The following is a 24292-nucleotide window of genomic DNA, read 5'->3' on the forward strand; positions in this document are numbered from 1 at the left end:
AAATGATAATCAGAATTCAAAAAAATGTCAAACAAATGAATTAAAATTAAGTCTCCATTCCTCCACTGAAACAAAGCCTATACCAAAAAATATATTTTAGCTTTTGCACTAAAAGCTTTAAGAATAAAGTCAAGTGGAATTGTAACCAAATTTCTAAGCAGAAAAAAAATTGCAGTCTGAAAATAACAAATTTACAAAATACAGTGATCAAAGATAAGAAAATCTTCATCTTTGCCACATAAGCTAATAGGAGGCTTAGAGAAGAATGTGAAAAACACAAACCAGAAGTTAACTCTGAAGTATGTATTCCTGTGATCAAAAACGGTTAAGAGCTGCAAAGGATCTCCTGAGTTAAAACTAATCTTGTTTAAGAAGGCAAGGAAGAGAAACTACCACCACCACCACCCAAGCACCTGTGTATGAGTCTCAAACCACTGCTCGGAAACCTCGGGCATAATTTAAATGTCTTTCTTCACACAGTGGACCCTGTGAAACTATCAGCCAGCTCCCACCCTTCATTCTTGATTCACCTCTCCCCCTCAGCACAACTCCCAGCCCGCCATGTCTACCTGACAAGTGACAGCCCAATCTGATTAAATGCTTCCAAGGGAGGGGACTCATGGGCCTCCATGACAGGCCAAAAGTGATCACCATGGAGATACATAATTACAGCTGTCAGCGCATCTACTGTCCTGCTGACATCAATTTGATTGCTCCCAGCAATAATGATAGACAAAGCTTAGTGTGCACTCTCCCGCACCCAATCACTTTATCTATTCCTTGGTCCATTTAGCTGACATGCAACATTCACACAAGCAAATAACAGCAGTAAGCAGAACATTTAAGGCATTTTAATTGTTTTTTCTTTCTATGGATGGCTCACAACTGCAAATGTTATTACATAAAGCTCCTGCTGCAGCATTAATTGAAGAAAGATTTGGTGGGACAAAGACTGTAGGGGGTACAGTTTGTCCATTATCACTTGTACTTTCAACAGGTCTCACGTTTGAAAATTGCAAATTGCAAAAACTTGCGAGGGCAAAATGTTTGACATCCTGTTAGCTATTACAACATGGTGAAAACTTCTAACAACTAGAGTAATCATTATGAATTCTTATTTAATACTTTTTTGTTTGATTAAAAAAATGTTTAGATATGTCCCTATGATACTTGTTTTCTCATCTGCTATTTAACGTCACATAATGCCTGTTAAATCTTTACAATTTTTCTTCTGCCTTCAGGCTTTGAACACAGCATGGAGTCTCTGAGCTTAGAAAGGGTCAAGTCCCTTTAGAAAGCACATGGGCAAAAACAATTTAAAAAGTGAAATAAATCATATATCCAATAACATCTTCAAATTTAGAATTCTTCCTGTAATCTTTCACCATCTTCATGCCAGTAATCAAACTGAATGATCATATTCACAGATGGTACAGCCTTGTCATCCACTAGCTAACATAATGTCATATATATATGCACTTATTACCTTGATTAAGATGAAGGGTATGTCCTTGTTCTTTTTATGCAACACAAACTATTTAAAGAACAGCTATTAAACACAGAAGAAGTACAAATACAGTGGACAGTGCTCACTTTTCTTTAACTGGTGTACATAATACGCACTTCTTAAAGTCTTTGACACTTAATAGAAACAGGTACATTTTGTTTTCCTTAATCCATTTAGATTAACGAGCTGATTTTGTGCTTGATTTCTTGACATCTGACTATACAGGGAAGCAGGATTAGATTTACTGAAAAGATTAAATTGTAACACAGAAATGTCATTTCCCATTCTTAGGATTCTATGAATCTTCTTCATTACGATTTTCAGAAGAATTGGGAACACTGTAAACTATCATTTATTTAGAAGTCAGATGTCTCCAGACTTCCCCTGTTAGGTGAGTTCTGACTTTCCTGAACATCATACAGTACAAAATATGAAAAAACAAAGAACTGTGATTCCCCATGAATTTCACTTGTCATCCAATTTACACCCTTTGGTGTTGACATGCTTTAACATAAAAGTGTGACATAAATCAAGATTTTTAACCCCTCACTTGATATTACAGCTTAATGACTTACACCAGGTAGATGCAGTGGTTCTTGGTACTGAGACAATCTCCCAATAGACGGTAAACCAAAAGACTTGTAGGGGTCCTGAAAGTTCAAAGGACAGGAAGCACAGTCTTTGAAATATAAATCAGCACAAGTAAGGTTAAATATTTATACAATGAAGAAGCATTTATAGGCCTATTTACCAAATCATAGATTTCAGAATATTACTGTCTTATCCTCACGCTAGACAACTTAGAAATGTATTTAAAAATCAAACAGAACTGTAACCAGAATTTAGCCTGACCTTGATCATACTTTATTGAAATTGGTAAAATTCCAGCTTTCTATAAATCTTCTTAGAATGCCTTGGGCAAAAATAAAATAACCTAGGAGCTACATCAAAACATACTCAAGTTCAGAACAACAAATTTAGTGCACTAAAGATATTTGTTTTTCTTACTCTCAAAACAGCTCACATATGGTAAAATTTGAGCATTTTAGTTCTTCAAACAAAGACCTGAAAAGTAACTTTGCATGTGCGACTAGATATATGCTCCATTTGTAAATATCTTAGATCAGAATAAATAGTAAGTTCAGTGTTATAACAATAGGAAAGAAAAGAATACCACTTAAAATATAATATAACCAAGCCATAGATATTTCTCAAGATCCTTAAAAAAATTTCAAAAAAAATTCCAGAATTTTTAAACACAGATACTACTAATTTGTTTTTTATTTTACAGATAGGCTTCGATGTCTAAAAGTAAAAGATGGTATAAATGTTTCCTTGCATTTTTGTTTTAACCATTTGAAAAAAAAGCATTTTCAGATGCTGACTGCTTTATCTGATTAATTATAATATTAAAGTATTAAACTGAGTGTTTTTGAGTTAAATCCATAATTAAAACTATGAATTGAAGCTTTGCAATTTAAATTTTAGTTGTTATTTTTACATAATCATAAGAGATAAAATTATTAGGGAAAAAACTGTTGGAAAAAATTTAAACACTGAATTAACAACTGATGTGTAACTAAGGTAGCTCTTTAAAACACAAACACACACACACAAACACACACAGAAACAAATGCCCCTTTTCATTTCGAATGTGGTTTGAAAATAAGCAAAAACAAAAACCATGGTCCATTCAAGCACAATATTTAACTAATGCTTTCTTTCTCCTTAAACTGATTAGTAGCTATTCCTCCAACCAGAAAAAAACACATGAAAATTAATTAAACGCAATCCTTTAAAACTATTTTGAGTTACGTTAAAATGATCTAACCTGTTTTTCTGGTTCATTTCTGGATTACATAATCAAATCCTTGACACAAGGTATAAAATCCTAAGTTTACCTTGTTGTTTAGCTATATGTGGTCCCATAACTCAGGACACAACCACCATCCTTCCTCCCAACATCATTCATTTTACCTCGGCATAAACCCGACATTCAACTGCCCAGCCGTTGATGGGAATATCAGCTTGTTTGTGCCTGAGAGGGTAACCCTTGGCAACACGGATCATTTCTTGGACTAGGTCCAGGCCAGTAATGCATTCTGTGACAGGATGCTCAACCTGCAAGGCCAAGATGTGCCAGTCAACAGTTGTAGGAAAAGGTAAATAAACAGAAATAAGCAAGAACAATGTCAATAATTTCTGGGTAAAATGAGGTTAATTATATTTAATATTTAATCATATTTGACTATTTAAAAAATTTTTATTTTATTTTATTTTTCGGCTGCACTGGGTCTTAGTTGTGGCACGCGGGACCTTCAGTTGGGGCACGCATACTTCTTAGTTGTGGCACACATGCAGGATCTAGTTCCCAGACCAGGGATCAAATCTGGGCCCCGTACACTGGGAACGCACTGGATTGGTGGTCTTACCCACTGGACCACCAAGGAAGTCCCCATATTTGACTTTAAAACGATCTAAGAGAATAAAATTAAAGAATCAACCATATAGTACAAAGCTGGGTAAGAAAAATGACACCCCAAAATTATTTGTAAACTATCTGTACTACTTTTCCCAGTTTTTATTTAGATGTGGTCCAACAACGTTTAACACTTTTAATTTTGAAACTAATTCTTACCTGAAAATTACATATTTAGATACAATCCTCAATGTGGCTGATAATCAACCTATTCTGCTACACTTAGCATGGCATCTATAGAGGCAGCTTATGATTTTCCAAAGCACTAATCTCTCCTGAGTTTCACCCACTTGCATGCTTTCACTAACCTGTCCTGACAAGCAACCAGACTAGCGTACTCTTACATCAAGGCAGCATAGCAGAAACGAGCAGATGGGTCCTGCAGGTTGTTTTCCCTCTAGACCTATGTGGGGAGTGCTTAGCATGCACAGTAACAAAACTGAGCCAGTGAAATCACTGCTCTCTCAGCAAACTGCTGATAACTACTTTGGATGATGCTGTCATGGAGATCCCTGGCCTTCCACACTACCACACGGGATACACATATACAAAAACATGCAGAGACATACAGGAATACTAACAGACATACACATCCTTATAAATCTGATCGACTGCTTACAAGATCCTAAACTTAACTGAGCTAAAATAAAGCCACTTTGGCACTGGTAAAGAGTAGATAATCTGTCTGTCATGTAAAACCTTGAATACGTTTTGAAAATTTATATTAAACTTTGGCCACATCTGCTGCTTTGATACCAATTTCTTTTCTCATAAAAATTACGCATGTTCTAAATGCACTTCACAATAGTGTCTTTATCATGACATGTCATATTTCATACACTCTGACACGGGAAAAGGTCAATGAACAAACGAACTGTCTTCCCATCTTCAACTACACTAATTGAAGGACAGGACTTAGTCATTATAATAATCTTGAAGCTTATCATAAGCAGACAATGCCATGGTCTTTAAAAAAAAAAAGCTTTGTAAAAATAAACAGATGGGATCCATAATTAGCTCTGTGTGTGTTATGAGTCTGTTTACAGTTTCAACATTTTAAGACATTTTGACATAATTTTAATGACAAATCATCACTAAAATAAGCATCGACCCTTTGTAAAATAAATGTGACACTAAGTAAAGATCTTATTAGATAGTTGAGAATATATCAATATATTTTTGGAAGCAAACTATGATTTTGAGAGAAACAAGATTTTTTAATTTATTTATTTAATTTATTTTTTCGCTGCATTGCAGCGAGCAGGGGCTACTCTTCGTTGCGGTGTGCGGGCTTCTCATCGCAGTGGCTTCTCTTGTTGTGGAGCATGGGCTCTAGGTGCACAGGCTACAGTAGTTGTGGCACGCGGGCTCAGTAGTTGTGGCTCGCAGGCTCTAGAGCACAGGCTCCGTAGCTGTGGTGCACGGGCTTAGCTGCTCAGTGGCACGTGGGATCTTCCCAGACCAGGGCTCGAACCCGTGTCCCCTGCATTGGCAGGCAGATTCTTAACCACTGCGCCACCAGGGAAGTCCCAAGAAACAAGATTCTATATGATAAATATAATAAGAAAGGAACGATTGTAAAGCCCCTCTATTAGTGCTAGAAACAAATTTCATGTAAGAAAGCATCTTACCACCATAACTATTCAAGAGCTGAACCTACTATGTGCCCAAGGGCTCTATATCAGTACTATCCACATATCTTTGTTAAGTGAGAAAACATTTTTAAAAGCTCAGAGAATGGGGCTTCCCTGGTGGCGCAGTGGTTGAGAGTCCACCTGCCGATGCAGGGGACACGGGTTCGTGCCCTGGTCCAGGAAGATCCCACATGCCGCAGAGAGGCTAGGCCCATAAGCCATGGCCGCTGAGCCAGCATGTCCGGAGCCTGTGCTCCGCAACGAGAGAGGCCACGACAGTGAGAGGCCCACATAACGCAAAAAAAAAAAAAAAAAAAAAGCTCAGAGAATGATTTAGTTTCATTCTTCTGCATCTAGTGCCCAGAAAAGTACACACTATATAGTAGACAGATAAATATACATTGAATGAAGGAGCAGCAAATCCAGAGTCACACCTATAGTAAGTGGTAGAGGCAGGGTTGGAATTTATGTCACTCCAGAGGCGATATGACCTTCCTGTTCTTCCTCGTGGAAAAATGTATATGAAAGAACGTAGTTAACATAAACAGCTATATAATTATGAGCTGCTGTCTTTTACAAAATACATTATTACAAAGTCTAAAGATTTGGTCAGTCAAAAATTCATTGTAAGGCTCTGTTTCACCCTAGAAGACCTCCCTATAATATGTAGGAAAGAAAAGTTTATTAGACCTGTATTGAATAGAATCTAAAAATGGACTCACTTTAATCCAACTTAGAGTTACATAAAAGTAACAACATTTTACAGTCTTAATTAGTGAGCTTCAAGTATTTCAAAATAAAGTAAGTAGATAACTAAAATAATAACTAGCTGCTAAAGGCAAAATCATTAAAGAATTTTTAAAAAAATATCCACTTAGGTTCAAGTATTGTTAAAGTATACAAAATAGTCTGACGTACCTGAATTTTTCAGGTAACAGTAATATGTCTTTTTAAAGTAAAACAATTTTAAACATTTTTGAAAGAAATCTTTCTAAATACATTTTAATAGAACTCTGAAGTTATTTAACAGGATGTGTGAAACATTTCCTTTAGACCCTGTATTATTATTATCATCAGGAATCTTGTAAATGTAACACTGACTAAATAACCGTGTCTATCCCCCATCCCTGAGAATTTAGGCATAATTTCCCTGTGCAAGTTAAACTCAACACTTAAGAGATAAGAGCAGAGGTTACAAAGAGACAAAATGGCTCACAGGCCAAAATATAAATCAATGAATGATTTTTAAATATCATTAAAATACTATCCTCTAGCCCTTGAATAAAAATCTAGTGTTTAAAGACAAAAGGCCAGGGATACCCTGTTCTTGCCTGGAGAACCTACCCCTGCAGGACTTTGAGGCCCAAAAGTCAACCCAGGAAGAAGAATGAAAGGCCTGGAAGTTTCTGAAATGCAGAGATATAAAAAAATGACTATGAACTCTCTGAGCACACAGCCTGTTGTCCCTTATTTATCCTCAGATATTCCAAATGTTTCCCTTGTTTATCCACAGAAAATAAAACTAGTGAACTATGAAAAAAAGAAAGAAAGAAAAGGAAAGGAGAAAGGAAGGGAGGGAGGTAAGATCAATGGAAAGTAAAGGTGGATAACTGGAACAATAGGTTATAAAAAGAAAAAAAAGATTGGCCTCTGGTAAGCCAACAAGTTTACCTTGTCGAACCTAGAAGAAAAAACGACCTCTGAAAGTATGATGCTAATAAACATCTATTCTGAGGGCTAGTATGTGGGGGGAGGGGTGGGGGACAAGGTTTCTGAGTGACTTCTCTCTGGGAAACACTGAGTTACCTGAAGTTAAACAGGCTTATTTAAGAAAAGACTCCTCAGACCCACTAATCTGTGAATATGCCTCAGGACTCTAGGAGGAGACTGTACAGCACTTATGTCACCACACACCTTCTTTGGCAGACTATCTTTATGGACTGAGACTTCCATAGAACACACGCTTAGAAACAATGCCTTTTCTAAAGGTTCAAAACACAAACATTCAAAATACAAAACTCAATTCCCTTATGTGACTCTGTGCTCACCAAACAAATTTTTGGTCTTCATACATGATTTCCCTATTCAACAGAAATGTGTGCTAGTTCCAAGAAACATATGAATGAGGGAACCAGATAGTATGATTGTGCATTAGAGATGAATATACTGACATTCTAGTATATAAATCTTGTGATTTAGTCAGCAAAAGTAATACCTAGCCATAGAGAGAGAGAGAGAGAGAGAGAGAGAGAGAGAAAATACATACACATACAAGCCCAAAAAAGAGTAAGCCCATCCAAGTTAGAATTTCTGAATCCTCAAAGGCAAATTATTGAATGGGATATATTCATCAAGTCAGTGCTACTCTGCAGGTTCTATTAGTAACTTATAAATCAGTTTGTACTGGCAATGCCCCTATCTCGCCATGAATCTTTTGTTCAAACAGATACAAACAACTACAATCATCAAATGCCTTATTATGATACATAATCACACTCAAGATCTAGAATGAGTATGTATAGTTCTATACACCTACCTACATTAGATGGTCACAGTCAGCCAGCTTTTTATAGATCTATTTGCTATTTTAATTTAGTCTTCTTAGTCACCATCAAACTGTCACTATTGTCAGTGTTTATGTAGACCTCTTGCCACTCTTACTAATTTGTTGCTTCAAATGTATTTCTCAAAAAAATAAATAACTGAGCTTATCAAATGCGATGGTGAGGTAAACTAGGTTTTGCTTCACCTGAGTTCTTGACGTATCAAATTTCAATAGTTATAAATTTAGAAAAGCTAAATCTTTCTGGCATTGTGTTGTCATTATCTACCTTCTGATTCTAAAAGTTATAATCGTAAATCCTGCCACTGCCACTGTAGTCTTTAGCCTTATTCCTCCTTAAATACAAACTAGGAAGTATCTAAAACTAATGAAGGAGAGAATGAGATATGTCCAGAGTCTCAAAGTATCTCCCTATAAGACACCTTCATTAATGACAAGGAGAGAAACACTAACACTACGGTGAGGAAATGCAAGAGATGCCACCTTTTTTTTTTTAATTGGAGTTTAGTTGCCTTACAATGTTGGGTTATTTTTTTCTGCTGTGCAGGAAAGTGAATCAGTTATACGTACACATATTATCTACTCTTTTTTAGATTTCCTTCCCATTTAGGTCACCACAGAGCACTGAGTAGAGTTCACTGTGCTACACGGTAGGTTCTCATTAGTTATCTATTTTACACATAATAGTGTATACATGTCAATCTCAGTCTCCCAATTCATCCCACCCACCCCTTCCCCGCTTGGTAACCATAAGTTCGTAAGAGATGCCACGTTAACGAAGCCAACATTACCAGTAATGGGATAAACAGACATCGCATGCCTCCTATATGGTGCTCGGGAAAGAACAACAGCATTTCTGTAGTATTCTTGCCAAAAATGCAAAGCCTGAATATAATCAAGAGAAAAAAGACATGCAAAATGCAGGACACTCTAGAAAATAAATGGCCTGTGCTCATAAAAAAATGTAAAGACCATACTTGACCAAAAAAACAAAAGAAAGACTAAGGAACTGTTCCAGATGGAGAGAGACTAAAGAAGCATGGCAAGTAAATGTAACATAGGATCCTGAACCAGAAAAATGCTGTATTTTACTATAAAAGACAATAGTGAACAAGTGGTGAAATGTAAATATGATCTGTAGACTGGATGATAGTAATATGTCAATGTTAATATTCTGATGTTGATAATGGCACTGTGGTAATATAAAAGAATTTTCTTGTTTTTAGGAAATACATATTTAGGGGTAAAGAGGCACCAGGCCTGCAATTTACTCTGAAATGTTTCAGGTAAAGAAGATAGATACAGAGAAACAAAGATGCAGATATAGATACAAGGATAAAGCAAATGTAAATGTTAGTAAAGGGTGTTCAGAAATTCTTTGTAATGTTTTGCAGTTTTTCTGGACATCTGAAATAACTCCAAAATAAAAATTAATAAAAATTAAAGCAATGTCACTAGAATTTTTGTTTTTATATTACAAAACATTATTAAAATAAAGATATCTGACTTGATCAACATTATTTTCTCTTCAGTCAGAACCCTCTCATTGTGCTAAATAAAAATAATCAACAACAGATAATTTGTTCAATAATGTTTTCTCTAACTTAAACTTCTAAATACTTTATTGTGTTGATGACCTAATAATTCTAAAGATTTTAAGAATGGGTAACTAGATAACAGGCAAGTATTCCTCGAGGAGAAGATGATTCAGGCAAATTTTAATTACACACTAAAGTTAACTTCAAATGAAAATTAACAATGAGGCAAGTTTAAAAGAGGAGAAAGTTCCAAAAAGTGTGGAGAGAAGTCAGATCAATGAAATTATGTGTTACCTTGGCCACTACAGAGAAGGAGGGTGATAAAAAGTATTCAAAGTTCCTTGAATGGAGGGTAATTGTTTTTCAGGTGGTACGTGGAGGCCCAAATGCTTAGTCAAAGCAGAAGCTGTCCCTAAAAGCAGAAGACCCATGTACATACCATAACTAACATCTCTGTGGCACTGAAATTTACCAAATCCCTCCAAATGCACAAACTTGTTCCCTATTCCACTGTCATTTTACGGACAAGGTACAAGAGATACTCACAAGGGGTATAAGGTAAGTAAATATTAAGAATTTTCTAATATTCAAATAATGTTATTTTAAATTAACATAATTTAAAGTAACTTCTTTATTAAATATGTCTAAACAAGATATTACAAAGACTTAGTTTGTGAAAGCCATTTTTTGTAAGCAGAACTTTTTAAATTCAACTCAGCAAAGCAGTACAGGTATGATTACCTGTTGAAATGTGAGGAAACTGTCCTGTTATATAAAATCGGGCTTCATAATGGTATTTGGCATAATAGGTCTTTTTCGTTTGTTGTTATTCTGGCCTGAAAGGACAACTGATGTCATTATTTTTGGTTTTGCTCTTTCAGTTCAGAGAGAGTCTTTGTCCAGAACAGAATCTAACATATACCTATTAAAATTCTGAAACTCTACCTCCTGAGAATACAGGGTTTCAAAATAAAGATCTAAAGTTATTAGATTTTGATCCACAGGGCTTAAAGATAAAAAGCATGTGGGAAATAGGCCCCAACACACCATCCCTGTAAACTCACCTTGAAAATAATGCCTATATTCAAGGGTGGCAGTGAAAACTGAACAGTTTCTATTACAGAGCTTTCCTGTTGACCCCAACACAAATAGTCAGATGAAGAAAGGATAAGAGAACTGTTTAGGCACTGAACTGCATCTCCTCTGCCCAATTCATATCTTTAAGTCCTAACCCTTAGTACCTCAGAATATGACTGTGTTTGGAGATACGGTCTTTAAAGAGGCAATTAAGTTAAAATAAGGTCATGAGGGTGGGCCCTAACCCAACATGACTGATGCCCTTATAAGAAGAGATTAGGACACAGACAACACACAGTACAGAAAAAAAGACCACGTGAAGACACAAGAAGACGACGTCCATCTGCAGGCCAAAGAGAAAGGCCTCCAGAAGAAACTCATCCTGCCAACACCTCGATTTTAGACTTCTGCCTCCAGAAGTGTAAGAAAATAAATGTTGCTTAAGCCTCTGTGGTAACTTGTCATGATAGCCCTAGAAAACTAATACAGGAACAAATTTGAAAAGTTAAAATCTAGGTAAGAATCCAGAACTCAAAGACACCAAAATAGTTTATAAAATGCTTTAAAACAAAAAACTAATGAAAAATGCCTGACAAGTTTAACTATTTATATCCATATAACAAAAACGTCTTTCCTTCAACTTTCTAAAAAGACTCAATAAACATTAAGTGAAAGTATAACATGCCCTTCGTTATATTCTCAGTTTCCTAGGAGAGTAACTTCAAGTATCCCAGAACATCCCAGTTCTGGCTAACTCTAGCCAGTCTGATAATCCTGGCCTCTATGACTTTAAATATAATCAAAATGTCAACTTCTGGGCTTCCCTGGTGGCGCAGTGGTTAAGAGTACGCCTGCCGATGCAGGGGACACGGGTTCGTGCCCCGGTCCAGGAAGATCCCACATGCCGTGGAGCGGCTAGGCCCGTGAGCCATGGCTGCTGAGCCGGCACGTCCGGAGGCTCCACAACGGGAGAGGCCACAACAGTGAGAGGTCCACGTACCGCAAAAAAAAAAAAAAAATGTCAACTTCTGTCCAGATCTAAAATATCACTTCTGGCAAGAATGGAATTTTACAAATTAATTACAAATCCATTTCCCTATAATTTCTCTTATTTCCACCAATTATTCTTTCAGTCAAACAGCCCAATTCATAAAAGACCAAACTCTTTTAGTAGTTTTTAAATTTAAAACTGCTCTGAAATTAGAATATGATATTTGTTCAGTTACAGTCCATTCTCAGAAATCAGAATTTATGTTGCAATAATTTTTATTCTTTTAATAAAAGAAACAGCAAAGGATAAGAATCAAGATGCTAAAAAAGTGTTTCTAAAGCCCTCCTGGAATGTAAGGTTCCATACGATACAGAACTCTCCAACGGAAGCTCTGGTTGGATGTGCGGATATGCAGCCTCCGCAGAATTTCAACAGTTCTGTTGTACTTTTCTTCCACAGCACAGGTAGATTCCTCCTCCACTGTAGCAATCAGTATAAGCCACTGACTAAGGTCTAACAAAAGGGGTACAATTTAGCTCTCTGTTCTCAAAATGGTGGAATAGCCAGCAGACCACATTTGGGCATTTAATGACTTTAAGACCTTACTCCTTTCTATTTGGGAGTTTTCTAGGTTTTTCAATCTTTGTAGACTATAAAAAGACTGCTTTTCCAAAAAGATAACATCTAAAAATTGCCTAGATTTGGAAAATTAACAATTATACACACACACAATTTGGAACAGTATATTCAAGGTCCTAATATTAATCTTAGCACAAAGGCCTAAGCAGAAATAGTTTATCAATGTAACACTTTTATCAGTTCATTTTTAGAAGAAAGAGTTCCACATCCATTTTTCTCCTAGACTCTTACACAAACACCTTTACAATGAAAAGGCTTCTTTCAAAGCAGTATTTCCACTATGTTTGTTCATTTGTAACAATAACTTTTCAGTCAACTGACACAAGATTAATAAGAGAAAGTTATTATTAATTTGTGGCTCAGTTTGCCATCTGAAAAACAATGACTACTGACAGGGTTTATTAATTATAATGACAACAGTAATAGTAAACGTGTTGGGACTTCCCTGGTGGCACAGTGGTTAAGAATCCTCCTCCCAATGCAGGGGACATGGGTTCGAGCCCCGGTCTGGGAAGATCCCACATGCTGCAGAGCAACTAAGCCCCTGCGCCACAACTACTGAGCCTGAGCTCTAGAGCCCACAAGCCACAACTACTGACCCCGCGTGCCACAACTGCTGAAGCCTGTGCACCTAGAGCCCATGCTCCGCAGCAAGAGAAGCCCACGCAGTGCAAAGAAGAGTAGCCCCTGCTCGGTGCAACTCCAGAAAGCCCGCATGCAGCAACGAAGACCCAACACAGCCAAACATACATACATACATACATACATACATAAATAAATAAATAATAATAAACGTGTTAACCAATGTTTAACAAACATAGCATGCAGGATATTACTGGTAAGATTCTTACAGTGAGGAAGAAGAATGAGTGCTTGGTATAAACCAGGCACTATTCTGAGTATTTAAATGTATTAATTCACTTAATGCTCACAATGCTATAAAGCCAGTGCTATATTACTGTCACTTTACAGATGAGGGAAATAAAGTATAGAGAAGCTAAGGAACTTGCTTACAGACACACAGCTAGGAAGGAGCAGAGTTAGGATTTACTTGTACTAAGTGAAAATAGTGGATGTTTGCAATTTATGGAAAAAATGATTAAATGAGTTCCCCATTAGTCTACTACAATTGTTCTGAACCATTCTAGGGTCTAGAACCTCACCAAATCTCTCCCTAGAAAAGTGTGGATCCAATTTCAGAGGGTCCACAGACTCCCCTACAACTCATTAAAGAGTCCAGATAACCCAGGTTAGAAGCTTCTGCTTTGGGAAGATGGCAATTCCAACATGGCTCACTCCCTCCCCACAGTCTCTATTTCCCCAGACTTAGGGAGCTGCTGAGGATACGTGAAGTGCAAAGATTTGGGGCAAAGTGACAGCCAACAACAGGTAATAGGCTCTTCTCTCTCGTGGGCTGGGCAACACTGAGAGACTAGCTTCAGAGACCGCTAGGGAAGAATGAGAAAGGCACTGGTCATGGAGACAGCTTGGCCTGCAGACATCCACGGACCCTGGAGAGAAACTCAATAAAGGCTCCAGAAGAGTCCCTGGTCTCTTCACCAAAGAGTCTGAGTCAATAAACGATAGCTGGATTCTGTCCTTGAGACAAGGGGAATGCTAGGAGACATATGCTCTTGCTGTCCTCAGGAGTAGATATGGTTCTGTCTGCAACCACTTGAAGAACACTACCCCTAGAACGTTACATCAAAGAGAAGTCAGTACTGAGCACCCAAGACAACCACAGTAGAGGGTGTACCCAACTGAGAAAGGATAAACATTTGGAATAACGATCACATATGTCAAGTGAAATAGAGCGGCTGAGGGACAGAAAAAAAAATTTATCCAAAAAACAGTAAGGGCACTTACAAACTTCGAAAGTAGCAATATAAGCACACACACACCCCTATACGCAATCAGACTTTCTGGGATAAAATAACAATTTCCCAATTATGCAATTCAGTCAATTACTTAGAAGATGATCACTGTTTGAACCTGAATTAGTAGCCTGGAAGGAGAACATAAAGAAATGATATCAAGAAACAGAGCACAGGGCTTCCCTGGTGGCGCAGTGGTTGAGAGTCCGCCTGCCGATGCAAGGGACACGGGTTTGGGCCCCAGTCCGGGAGGATCCCACATGCCGCGGAGTGGCTGGGCCCGTGAGCCATGGCCGCTGAGCCTGCGTGTCTGGAGCCTGTGCTCCGCAACAGGAGAGGCCACAACAGTGAGAGGCCCACGTACCGCAAAAAAAAAAAAAAAAAAAGAAAGAAAGAAACAGAGCACAAATACAAACTGAGAGTAATCATGAGGGAAAAGATATGAGCCCTAGAGGGCTTGTCCAGAATACCTAACCTGCAAATAACAGGAGTCACCAAAGGAGAAAACTAACAAATGAGGAGAGGAAATAGTCACCAGAAGAAATTTCCCCTGAAATGAAGAGACACTTGAATCTGTACAACTGAAAAGGGCACATGGAGCAAAAGGCAGAGTTGATGGATATAAACATATACCTAGTCATGTGAAGAAGAAAAAAAAAATTCCTGAATTCCAATATTTAAGAAAAAGTTGGGTCACCTTTCAGACAACAAGAATACGTTACCTATAATGGAAGACAAATCAGAATGACATCAGACTTAACACTAGAAGCTAGAACACAGGAGAATGTAAAAACTACAAAAGACTAGAACAGAAACTCAAAAATCCTATACTCAATCAAAATATCATTCCTCTTTCACAGCTAAAGAAATATACTTGAGGATGGGGTATTTCAGAGCATATCATTCACATACTCCAGCTGAGGAAATTATATGAAAAAACTTTCTAAACAAACAAATGAACTAGGGCAGAAATCTTAAAAAAGGAGAAAGACAGAGAAGCTACAGTAAATGAGACATGCCTAGGGGTGTGTACCTAGAAGCTAAAGGGACTCTGGAAACAGAATAGATAAAACTACAAGGGAAAGTAACACATAGCCTAGAACCATGAAGTTATCTCAGAGACTCTTTACTGCTGGAAAGTCGAGAGAACCAGTTATATCATCTTTACAAATACTAATGGAGAAAAGGTCTAACTGAAAAGGAGGATGAACATAAATACAATTTTAAAGGACAGAATATCTCCAACTTATCAATAGGAAGCAACAGGAATAATTAGCAATTTAATGCAAGCAACAAATAGAAAAAAGAAAAAAACTGGAATATTATTTATAAAACACAAGTAAAGATGATAAAATCAAGTATTTAAAGTCAGAAGGACTAAAATTTCATACTAAAAGAAAGAGTGTCAGACTGGGTTTTTCAAAAAAAACTTATGGAACAATTAAAGCAAGTGATACAGAACAGGCAAATAAAACAAAAAGAAGCAGGACACAGACATAGAAAACAAACTTATGGTTACCAAAGGGGAAGGCGAGGAGGGATAAATCAGGAGAATGGAATTAACATATATACACTACTATATATAAAACAGGTAAACTACAAGGACCTACTGTACAGCACAGAGAACTATACTCAATATTTTGTAATAATCTATAAGGAAAAGAATCTGAAAAAGAACATGTATATGTATATACACATATATAAATAAAAAACTGAATCACTGTGCTGTACATCTGAAACTAACATGACATGGTAAATCAGCTACACTTAAAGTTTTTAAAAAATTTTTAATAAAAAATAAAGTCAAAAAAAATTTTAACTGGGATTCACATATATATACTAATATGTATAAAATAGATAACTAATAAGAACCTGCTGTATAAAAAAATAAAATAGGGCTTCCCTGGTGGCTGAGAGTGGTTGAGAGTCCACCTGCTGATGCAGGGGACACGGGTTCGTGCCCCAGTCGGGGAAGATCTCACATGCCGCGGAGATGGCTGGGCCCGTGAGCCATGGCCACTGAGCCCGTGCATCTGGAGCCTGTGCTCCGCAACGGGAGAGGCCACAGCAGTGAGAGGCACGTGTACCACAAAAAAATAAAAAAATAAAAATAAATAAAATAAAATTCAAAAAAAAATTTTTAATAAAAAAAAGTAGGAGATGCAACATGATATGAGTCAAGGTGGAATTTAAGATTAAACAACTTAAACAAGATAAAGATATTCTGTCATGATAAAAGGCAAACAGTAAGGTATTTCCTTACTGTATTTATATTACTCTCTTCCTACTTTCCAACTCCTAAACACCCTCTAACTATCACTGTCTAGGGATGTTTTTTCCTAAAAGAACAGGGGAATATAGAGCCAAAAGGGAGGTGCTTCCATTACGGGTGAAGTTAGATCAGATAATATCTAGCAGTGATTTAAACTCCAGGAATATGAAGAATAAATTCTAGTGCCCAGATAGTTGGGAAGGGCTCAGACAAATATAGGAGCAACACTGGCTACAATGCGGAGCAAAGGCTGCCTTCTGAGTTTAGACCCAGGAGGTCTTCACTTTTGCCTAAACTCAGTTTGCCATGAAAATTCCAAAGAGAGCAGATGTTTGGATTTGCCCTCCTTTGGGCATCTGCCTGACCATGATTAGTGTGTGAGTGTATAACGTGCTCATGAGTGAGGGTTTCGTCAAGCCGAGTGTGTAGGTGTATTGTCCGTATTTGTGTTTACTTTTTTTTTTGATCTCATTTGTTCAGATTTTTTAATCTCTTGTGTTTCCTAGAGCTGCTCATGCCCCACCTCCACCTTTGTCTTTGCAGCACTCAAAAGTTATTTTCTTCCCATCAAATACATGCTGGCTAGAACAAGAGTTATTTCTGCTAGGCAGCATCTTACCCCCAGAGCTCTCCAGCTCTTCTGCCTAACAGTTTTAAATCGGAGATTGAAGAGTCAGTTTTTCCAAACCACCCGTTTTCCACGTTAGCTTGCGAGGCCTTTTCAATTCTTTTTGACTCCATGCGCCTCTGCTACACTGAGATAGGACACAGTTATGCTTACGGTGTCACCAGTTCCAGAGACGAAGGGGAAAAGGTGCACCAGGGCCCACCTAGCAGACGGGTTAGGTTGCTGCTGGGAGGTGGGGTGTCTCTGTTCCCTTTGCTCAGGCACGCTGTTTCCAGGACCCCTCAGAAACTGGTCCCCACTCCTCTCCAGGGCTCTTCTCATCCCTCTATTCATATGCGTGTGTGTGTATTTTCCCTGTGACACTGGCAGTGACAGTAATTTCCCACCCAGAGAGAAGCTTGTGGTCCATGATGCTCCAAGAATGAATTTCCAAGTATTTGCCAGTGGAGGTGCAGAAGCTGTGACAAGAGTGAGTCAGTGTTGCACTTTCAGAGCAACTGTGTACTGCAGTAATAAATGGAAAATATCAGCAAACAAACAAACAAACAAAACACACACACAGGCAAACAGCAATAAACCTATACTGTACGTATTATTTTGTAGATATATATGTAAACATTATTACAAGTGCAAGCAAAGCTGAGAGATGTATACTGAAGCAGTTATGGATGAAATTATTTAATGTCTGACATTTGTGTTAAAATACTCCAGCTATAAGGCGTAAAAGCAAGGAAAAGGAGGCATACATACAGGAAACAATACTGGCCAAGTTAAAACTGCTCTAAAAAATAAAATCTTATTTTTTAATAAATTATGAAAAACTTTATATATCTAAGACATCCTTGCATTTCTTTCTAAATAAAACAGATCCAATTTAAAAAAAGAGAGAGAAAAGATATAGAGGAAGTGAATAAAACAATAACCTTCAATAACATTGGGTTTTCTTTTGCTTTTTTTGGTGAACTTGGGCAAGTTAATAACTTTGACTTTTTAATAGATATTACCTCATAAAATACTGAAGGTCTATAACAGAAGGGTCTAGAAAGATCTTTAAAGGCCTACCATTGAGAATGATACCAGCAACAAATGGATTCACATCTAAGTCTGAATTTTTAAAGAAAAGATAATGCCTATTATTAACTAGACCCCAGAAAAAGAATACTCCCACAGTTTGCTTCGAAAAAAATACATATAACTTTATTACTAAAACCTGGTAAAGACAGTATTTTAAAAAGAAATAAAAATATTTATATTCACAAAATCCAGCAAAATACCAAAAGGAAAATCACTATGTCTAATTAAAATGTATTCCAGGAATATAAAGGAAATGTATCAGAAGAGTCCATAAGGTTAATAAATTAAAAGATAAAAGGGCCACTTCTTGCCTTATCAGTAGTAACTGGTAGATAATTAGGAATTTTGACCACAACTAGGGACAAAGAGGAGATCTTACAAGCCTTTAGAAGGAGAGAAAAATTTTAAATGATAATCAGATGCATCTCAATATCAACAGTAGAAATTAAAAGAAAGCAATAAAAGGCCTTCAAAAAGTCAATGAAAAATTATTTCCAATCCAGAATTTAATATGCAAAATTCTAAAAGCAAACTTTGGAAAAAATTGTGACCTTAGGTCAGGCAAAGATTTCTCAGGAACTACATCAAAAGCACAATCCATAAGTTAAAAACTTGGTAAATTGGGCTTCATCAAAATTAAAAATTTTTGTGCTTCAAATGACACCATTAAGAAAATAAAAACGGGGGAACCTTCAAGATGGCAAAAGAGTAAGATCTGGAGATCACATTCCTCCCCACAAATACATCAAAAATACAACTACATGTGAAACAATTTCTACAGACCATCTACTGAACGCTGACAGAAGACCTCAGACTTCCCAAAAGGCCAGAAACTCCACACGTACATGGCCACGTGTCTGACAGAGTCTTGGTGCTCCTGCCAGGTGTCAGGCCTAAGCCTCTTAGGTGGGAGAGCCGAGTTCAGGACATTTGTCCACCAGAGACCTCCCGGCCCCACATAATATCAACCAGTGAAAGCTCTCCCAGAGAGCTCCATCTCAACGCTAAGAGCCAGAGCCACGCAATGACCAGTAAGCTCCAGCGTTGGACACCCCATGACAAACAACTAGCAAGACAGGAATACAACCCCACCCATTAGCAGAGAGGCTGCCTAAAATCATAATAAAGTCAGAGACACCCCAAAACACAACACCAGATATGGTCCTGCCCACCAGAAAAACAAGATCCACCCTCATCCACCAGAACGCAGGCACCAGTCCCCTCCACCGGGAAGCCTACGCAACCCACTGAACCAACCTTACCCACTGGGGGCAGACACCAAAAACAACGGGAACTACAAACCTGCAGCCTGTAAAAAGCAGACGCCCAAACACAGTAAGTTAAGCAAAATGAGAAGACAGAGAAATACACAGCAGGTGAAGGAGCAAGGTAAAAACGCTCCAGACCAAACAAATGAAGAGGAAACAGGCAGTCTACCTGAAAAAGAATTCAGAGTAATGATAGTAAAGATGATCCAAAATCTTGGAAACAGAATGGAGAAAAAACAAGTAATGTTCAACAAGGACCTAGAAGAACTGAAGAGCAAACAAACAGTGACGAACAACACAATAAATGAAATAAAAAATTCTCTAGAAGGAATCAATAACAGAATAACTGAGGCAGAAGAACGGATAAGTGATCTGGAAGATAAAATAGTGGAAATAACTACTTCAGAGTAGAATAAAGAAAAAAAAAAAGAATTGAGAACAGTCTCAGAGACCTCTGGAACAACATTAAACACACCAACATCCAAATTACAAGGGTTCCAGAAGAAGAAGAGAAAAAGAAAGGGACTGAGAAAATATTTGAAGAGATTATAGTTGAAAACTTCCCTAAAATGGGAAAGGAAATAGTTAATCAAGTCCAGGAAGCACAGAGAGTCCCATACAGGATAAATCCAAAGAGAAACACGCCAAGACACATATTAATCAAACTATCAAAAATTAAGTACAAAGAAAAAATATTAAAAGCAGCAAGGGAAAAGCAACAAATAACATACAATGGAATCCCCATAAGGTTCACAGCTGATCTTTCAGCTGAAACTCTGCAAGCCAGAAGGGAGTGGCAGGACATATTTAAAGTGATGAAGGAGAAAAACTTACAACCAAGATTACTCTACCCAGCAAGGATCATATTCAGATTTGACAGAGAAATTAAAACCTTTACAGACAAGCAAAAGCTAAGAGAATTCAGCACCACCAAACCAGCTTTACAACAAATGCTAAAGGAACTTCTCTAGGCAGAGAACACAAGAGAAGGAAACGACCTACAATAACAAACCCAAAACAATAAAGAAAATGGTAATAGGAACATACATATTGATAATTACCTTAAATGTAAATGGATTAAATGCTCCAACCAAAAGACTGAATGATGACAGGCTGAATGATTACAAAAACAAGACCCCTATATATGCTGTCTACAAGAGACCCCACTTCAGACCTAGGGACACATACAGACTGAAAGTGAGGGGATGGAAAAAGATATTCCATGCAAATGGAAACCAAAAGAAAGCTGGAGTAGCAATTCTCATATCAGACAAAGTAGACTATAAAACAAAGACTATTACAAGAGACAAAGAAGGACACTACATAATGATCAAGGGATCAATCCAAGAAGAAAATATAACAACTGTAAATATTTATGCACGCAACAAGGAGCACATCAATACATAAGACAAATACTAACAGCCATAAAAGGGGAAATCAACAGTAACACAATCATAGTAGGAGACTTTAACACCCCACTTTCACCAATGGACAGATCAACCAAAATGAAAATAAATAAGGAAACACAAGCTTTAAATAATACATTAAACAAGATGGACTTAATTGATAACACAATTGGAACAGGACATTCCATGCAGAAACAACAGAATACACTTTCTTCTCAGGTGCTCATGGAACGTTCTCCAGGATAGATCATATCTTGGGTCACAAATCAAGCCTTGGTAAATTTAATTAAACTGAAATCATATCAAGTATCTTTTCGGACCACAATGATATGAGACTAGATATCAATTCCAGGAAAAAAATTTGCAAAAAATACAAACACATGGAGGCTAAACAATACACTACTTAATAACGAAGTGATCACTCAAGAAATCAAAGAGGAAATTTAAAAAAATACCTAGAAACAAATGACAATGGAGACATGACGACCCAAAACCTATGGGATGCAGCAAAAGCAGTTCTAAAAGGGAAATTTATAGCAATACAATCCTACCTTAAGAAACAGGAAACATCTCGAATAAACAACCTAATCTTGCACCTAAAGCAATTAGAAAAAGAACAACAAAAAAAACCCAAAGTTAGCAGAAGGAAAGAAATCATAAAGATCAGATCAGAAATAAATGAAAAAGAAATGAAGGAAACGATAGCAAAGATCAATAAAACTAAAAGCTGGTTCTTTGAGAAGATAAACAAAATTGATAAACCATTAGCCAGACTCATCAAGAAAAACAGGGAGAAGACTCAAATCAATAGAATTAGAAATGAAAAAGGAGAAGTAACAACTGACACTGCAGAAGTACAAAGGATCATGAGAGATTACTACAAGCAACTATATGCCAATAAAATGGACAACCTGGAAGAAATGGACAAATTCTTAGCAATGCACAACCTTCTGAGACTGAACCAGGAAGAAATAGAAAATATGAACAGACCAATCACAAGCACTGAAACTGAGACTGTGATTTAAAATCTTCCAACAAACAAAAGCCCAGGACCAGATGGCTTCAGAGGTGAATTCTATCACACATTTAGAGAAGATTTAACACCTATCCTTCTCAAACTCTTCCAAAATATAGCAGAGGGAGGAACACTCCCAAACTCATTCTATGAGGCCACCATCACCATAATACCAAAACCACACAAAGATGTCACAAAGAAAGAAAACTACAGGCCAATATCACTGATAAACATAGATGCAACAATCCTCAACAAAATACTGGCAAACAGAATCCAACAGCACATTAAAAGGATCATACACCATGATCAAGTGGGGTTTACCCCAGGAATGCAAGGATTCTTCAATATACGCAAATCAATCAATGTGATACACCATATTAACAAATTGAAGGAGAAAAACCATATGATCATCTCAACAGATGCAGAGTAAGCTTTCGACAAAATTCAACACCTATTTATGATAAAAACCCTCCAGAAAGTAGGCATAGAGGGAACTTACCTCAACATAATAAAGGCCATATATGACAAACCCACAGCCAACATCGTCCTCAATGGTGAAAAACTGAAACCATTTCCACTAAGATCAGGAAAATGACAAGGTTGCCCACTCTCACCACTATTATTCAACATAGTTTTGGAAGTTTTAGCCACAGCAATCAGAGAAGAAAAAGAAATAAAAGGAATCCAAATAGGAAAAAAAGAGGTAAAGCTGTCACTGTTTGCAGATGACATGATACTATACATAGAGAATCCTAAAGATGCTACCAGAAAACTACTAGAGCTAATCAATGAATTTGGTAAAGTAGCAGGATACAAAATTAATGCACAGAACTCTCTAGCATTCCTATACACTAATGATGAAAAATCTGAAAGTGAAATTAAAAAAACACTCCCATTTACCACTGCAACAAAAAGAATAAAATATCTAGGAATAAACCTACCTAAGGAGACAAAAGACCTGTATGCAGAAAACTATAAGACACTGATGAAAGAAATTAAAGATGATACAAATAGATGGAGAGATATATCGTGTTCTTGGATTGGAAGAATCAACAGTGTGAAAATGACTCTACTACCAAAAGGAATCTACAGATTCAATGCAATCCCTATCAAACTACCAATGGCATTTTTCACAGAACTAGAACAAAAAACCTCACAATTTGTATGGAAACACAAAAGACTCTGAATAGCCAAAGCAACCTTGAGAAAGAAAAATGGAGCTGGAGGAATAAGGCTCCCTGATTTCAGACTATACTACAAAGCTATAGTAAGCAAGACAGTATGGTACTGGCACAAAAACAAAAATGTAGATCAATGGAACAGGATAGAAAGCCCAGAGGTAAACCCATGCACCTGTGGTCACCTTATATTTGATAAAGGAGGCAAGAATATACACTGAAGAAAAGACAGCCTCTTCCGTAAGTGGTGATGGGAAAACTGGACAGCTACATGTAAAAGAATGATATTAGAACACTCCCTAACACCATACACAAAAATTAACTTAAAATGGATTAAAGACCTAAATGTAAGTCCAGACACTATAAAACCGTTGGAGGAAAACAAAGGCAGAACACTCCATGACATAAATCACAGCAAGGTCCTTTTTGACCCACCTCCTAGAGAAATGGAAATAAAAACAAAAATAAACAAATGGGACTTAATGAAACTTAAAAGCTTTTGCACAGCAAAGGAAACCATAAACAAGACGAAAGGACAACCCTCAGAATGAGAGAAAATATTTGCAAATGAAGCAACTGACAAAGGATTAACCTCCAAAATTTACAAGCAGCTCATGCAGCTCTATATCAAAAAAACAAACAACCCAATCCAAAAATGGACAGAAGACCTCAATAGACATTTCTCCAAAGAAGATACACTGATTGCCAACAAACACATGAAAGAACGCTTAACATCATTAATCATTAAGGAAATGCAAATCAAAACTACAATGAGATATCATCTCACACCAGTCAGAATGGCCATCATCAAAAAATCTAGAAACAATAAATGCTGGTGAGGGTGTGGAGAAAAGGGAATCCTCTTGCACTGTTGGTGGGAATGTAAATTGATACAGCCACTATGGAGAACAGTATGGAGGTTCCTTAAGAAACTAAAACTGGAACTACCATACGACCCAGCAATCCCACTACTGGGCATATACCCTGAGAAAACCATAATTCAAAAAAGTCATGTACCACAATGTTCATTGCAGGTCTATCTACAATAGCCAGGACATGGAAGCAATCTAAGTGTCCATCGACAGATGAATGGATAAAGAAGATGTGGCACATATATACAATGGAATATCACTCAGCCATAAAAAGAAA

General features: G+C 37.1%; 1 protein-coding gene across 2 annotated transcripts in view; it reads right to left on the bottom strand.

Moving 5' to 3' along the window:
• The window catches only part of PCCA (propionyl-CoA carboxylase subunit alpha), a 355122-nt gene that overhangs the window by 176692 nt on the left and 154138 nt on the right, over positions 1-24292 (bottom strand). For both annotated transcript variants that reach the window (XM_067713375.1, XM_067713376.1), the window contains exons 13-14: positions 3485-3628; positions 2083-2157 (exon numbers count right to left, since the gene is read on the bottom strand). In XM_067713375.1, coding sequence (XP_067569476.1) covers positions 2083-2157; positions 3485-3628 — 219 coding nt within the window. The remainder of the gene's footprint in view (positions 1-2082; positions 2158-3484; positions 3629-24292) is intronic.

Source organism: Pseudorca crassidens, chromosome 18 (assembly GCF_039906515.1).
Source record: "Pseudorca crassidens isolate mPseCra1 chromosome 18, mPseCra1.hap1, whole genome shotgun sequence".
Taxonomy (NCBI): Eukaryota; Metazoa; Chordata; class Mammalia; order Artiodactyla; family Delphinidae; genus Pseudorca; species Pseudorca crassidens.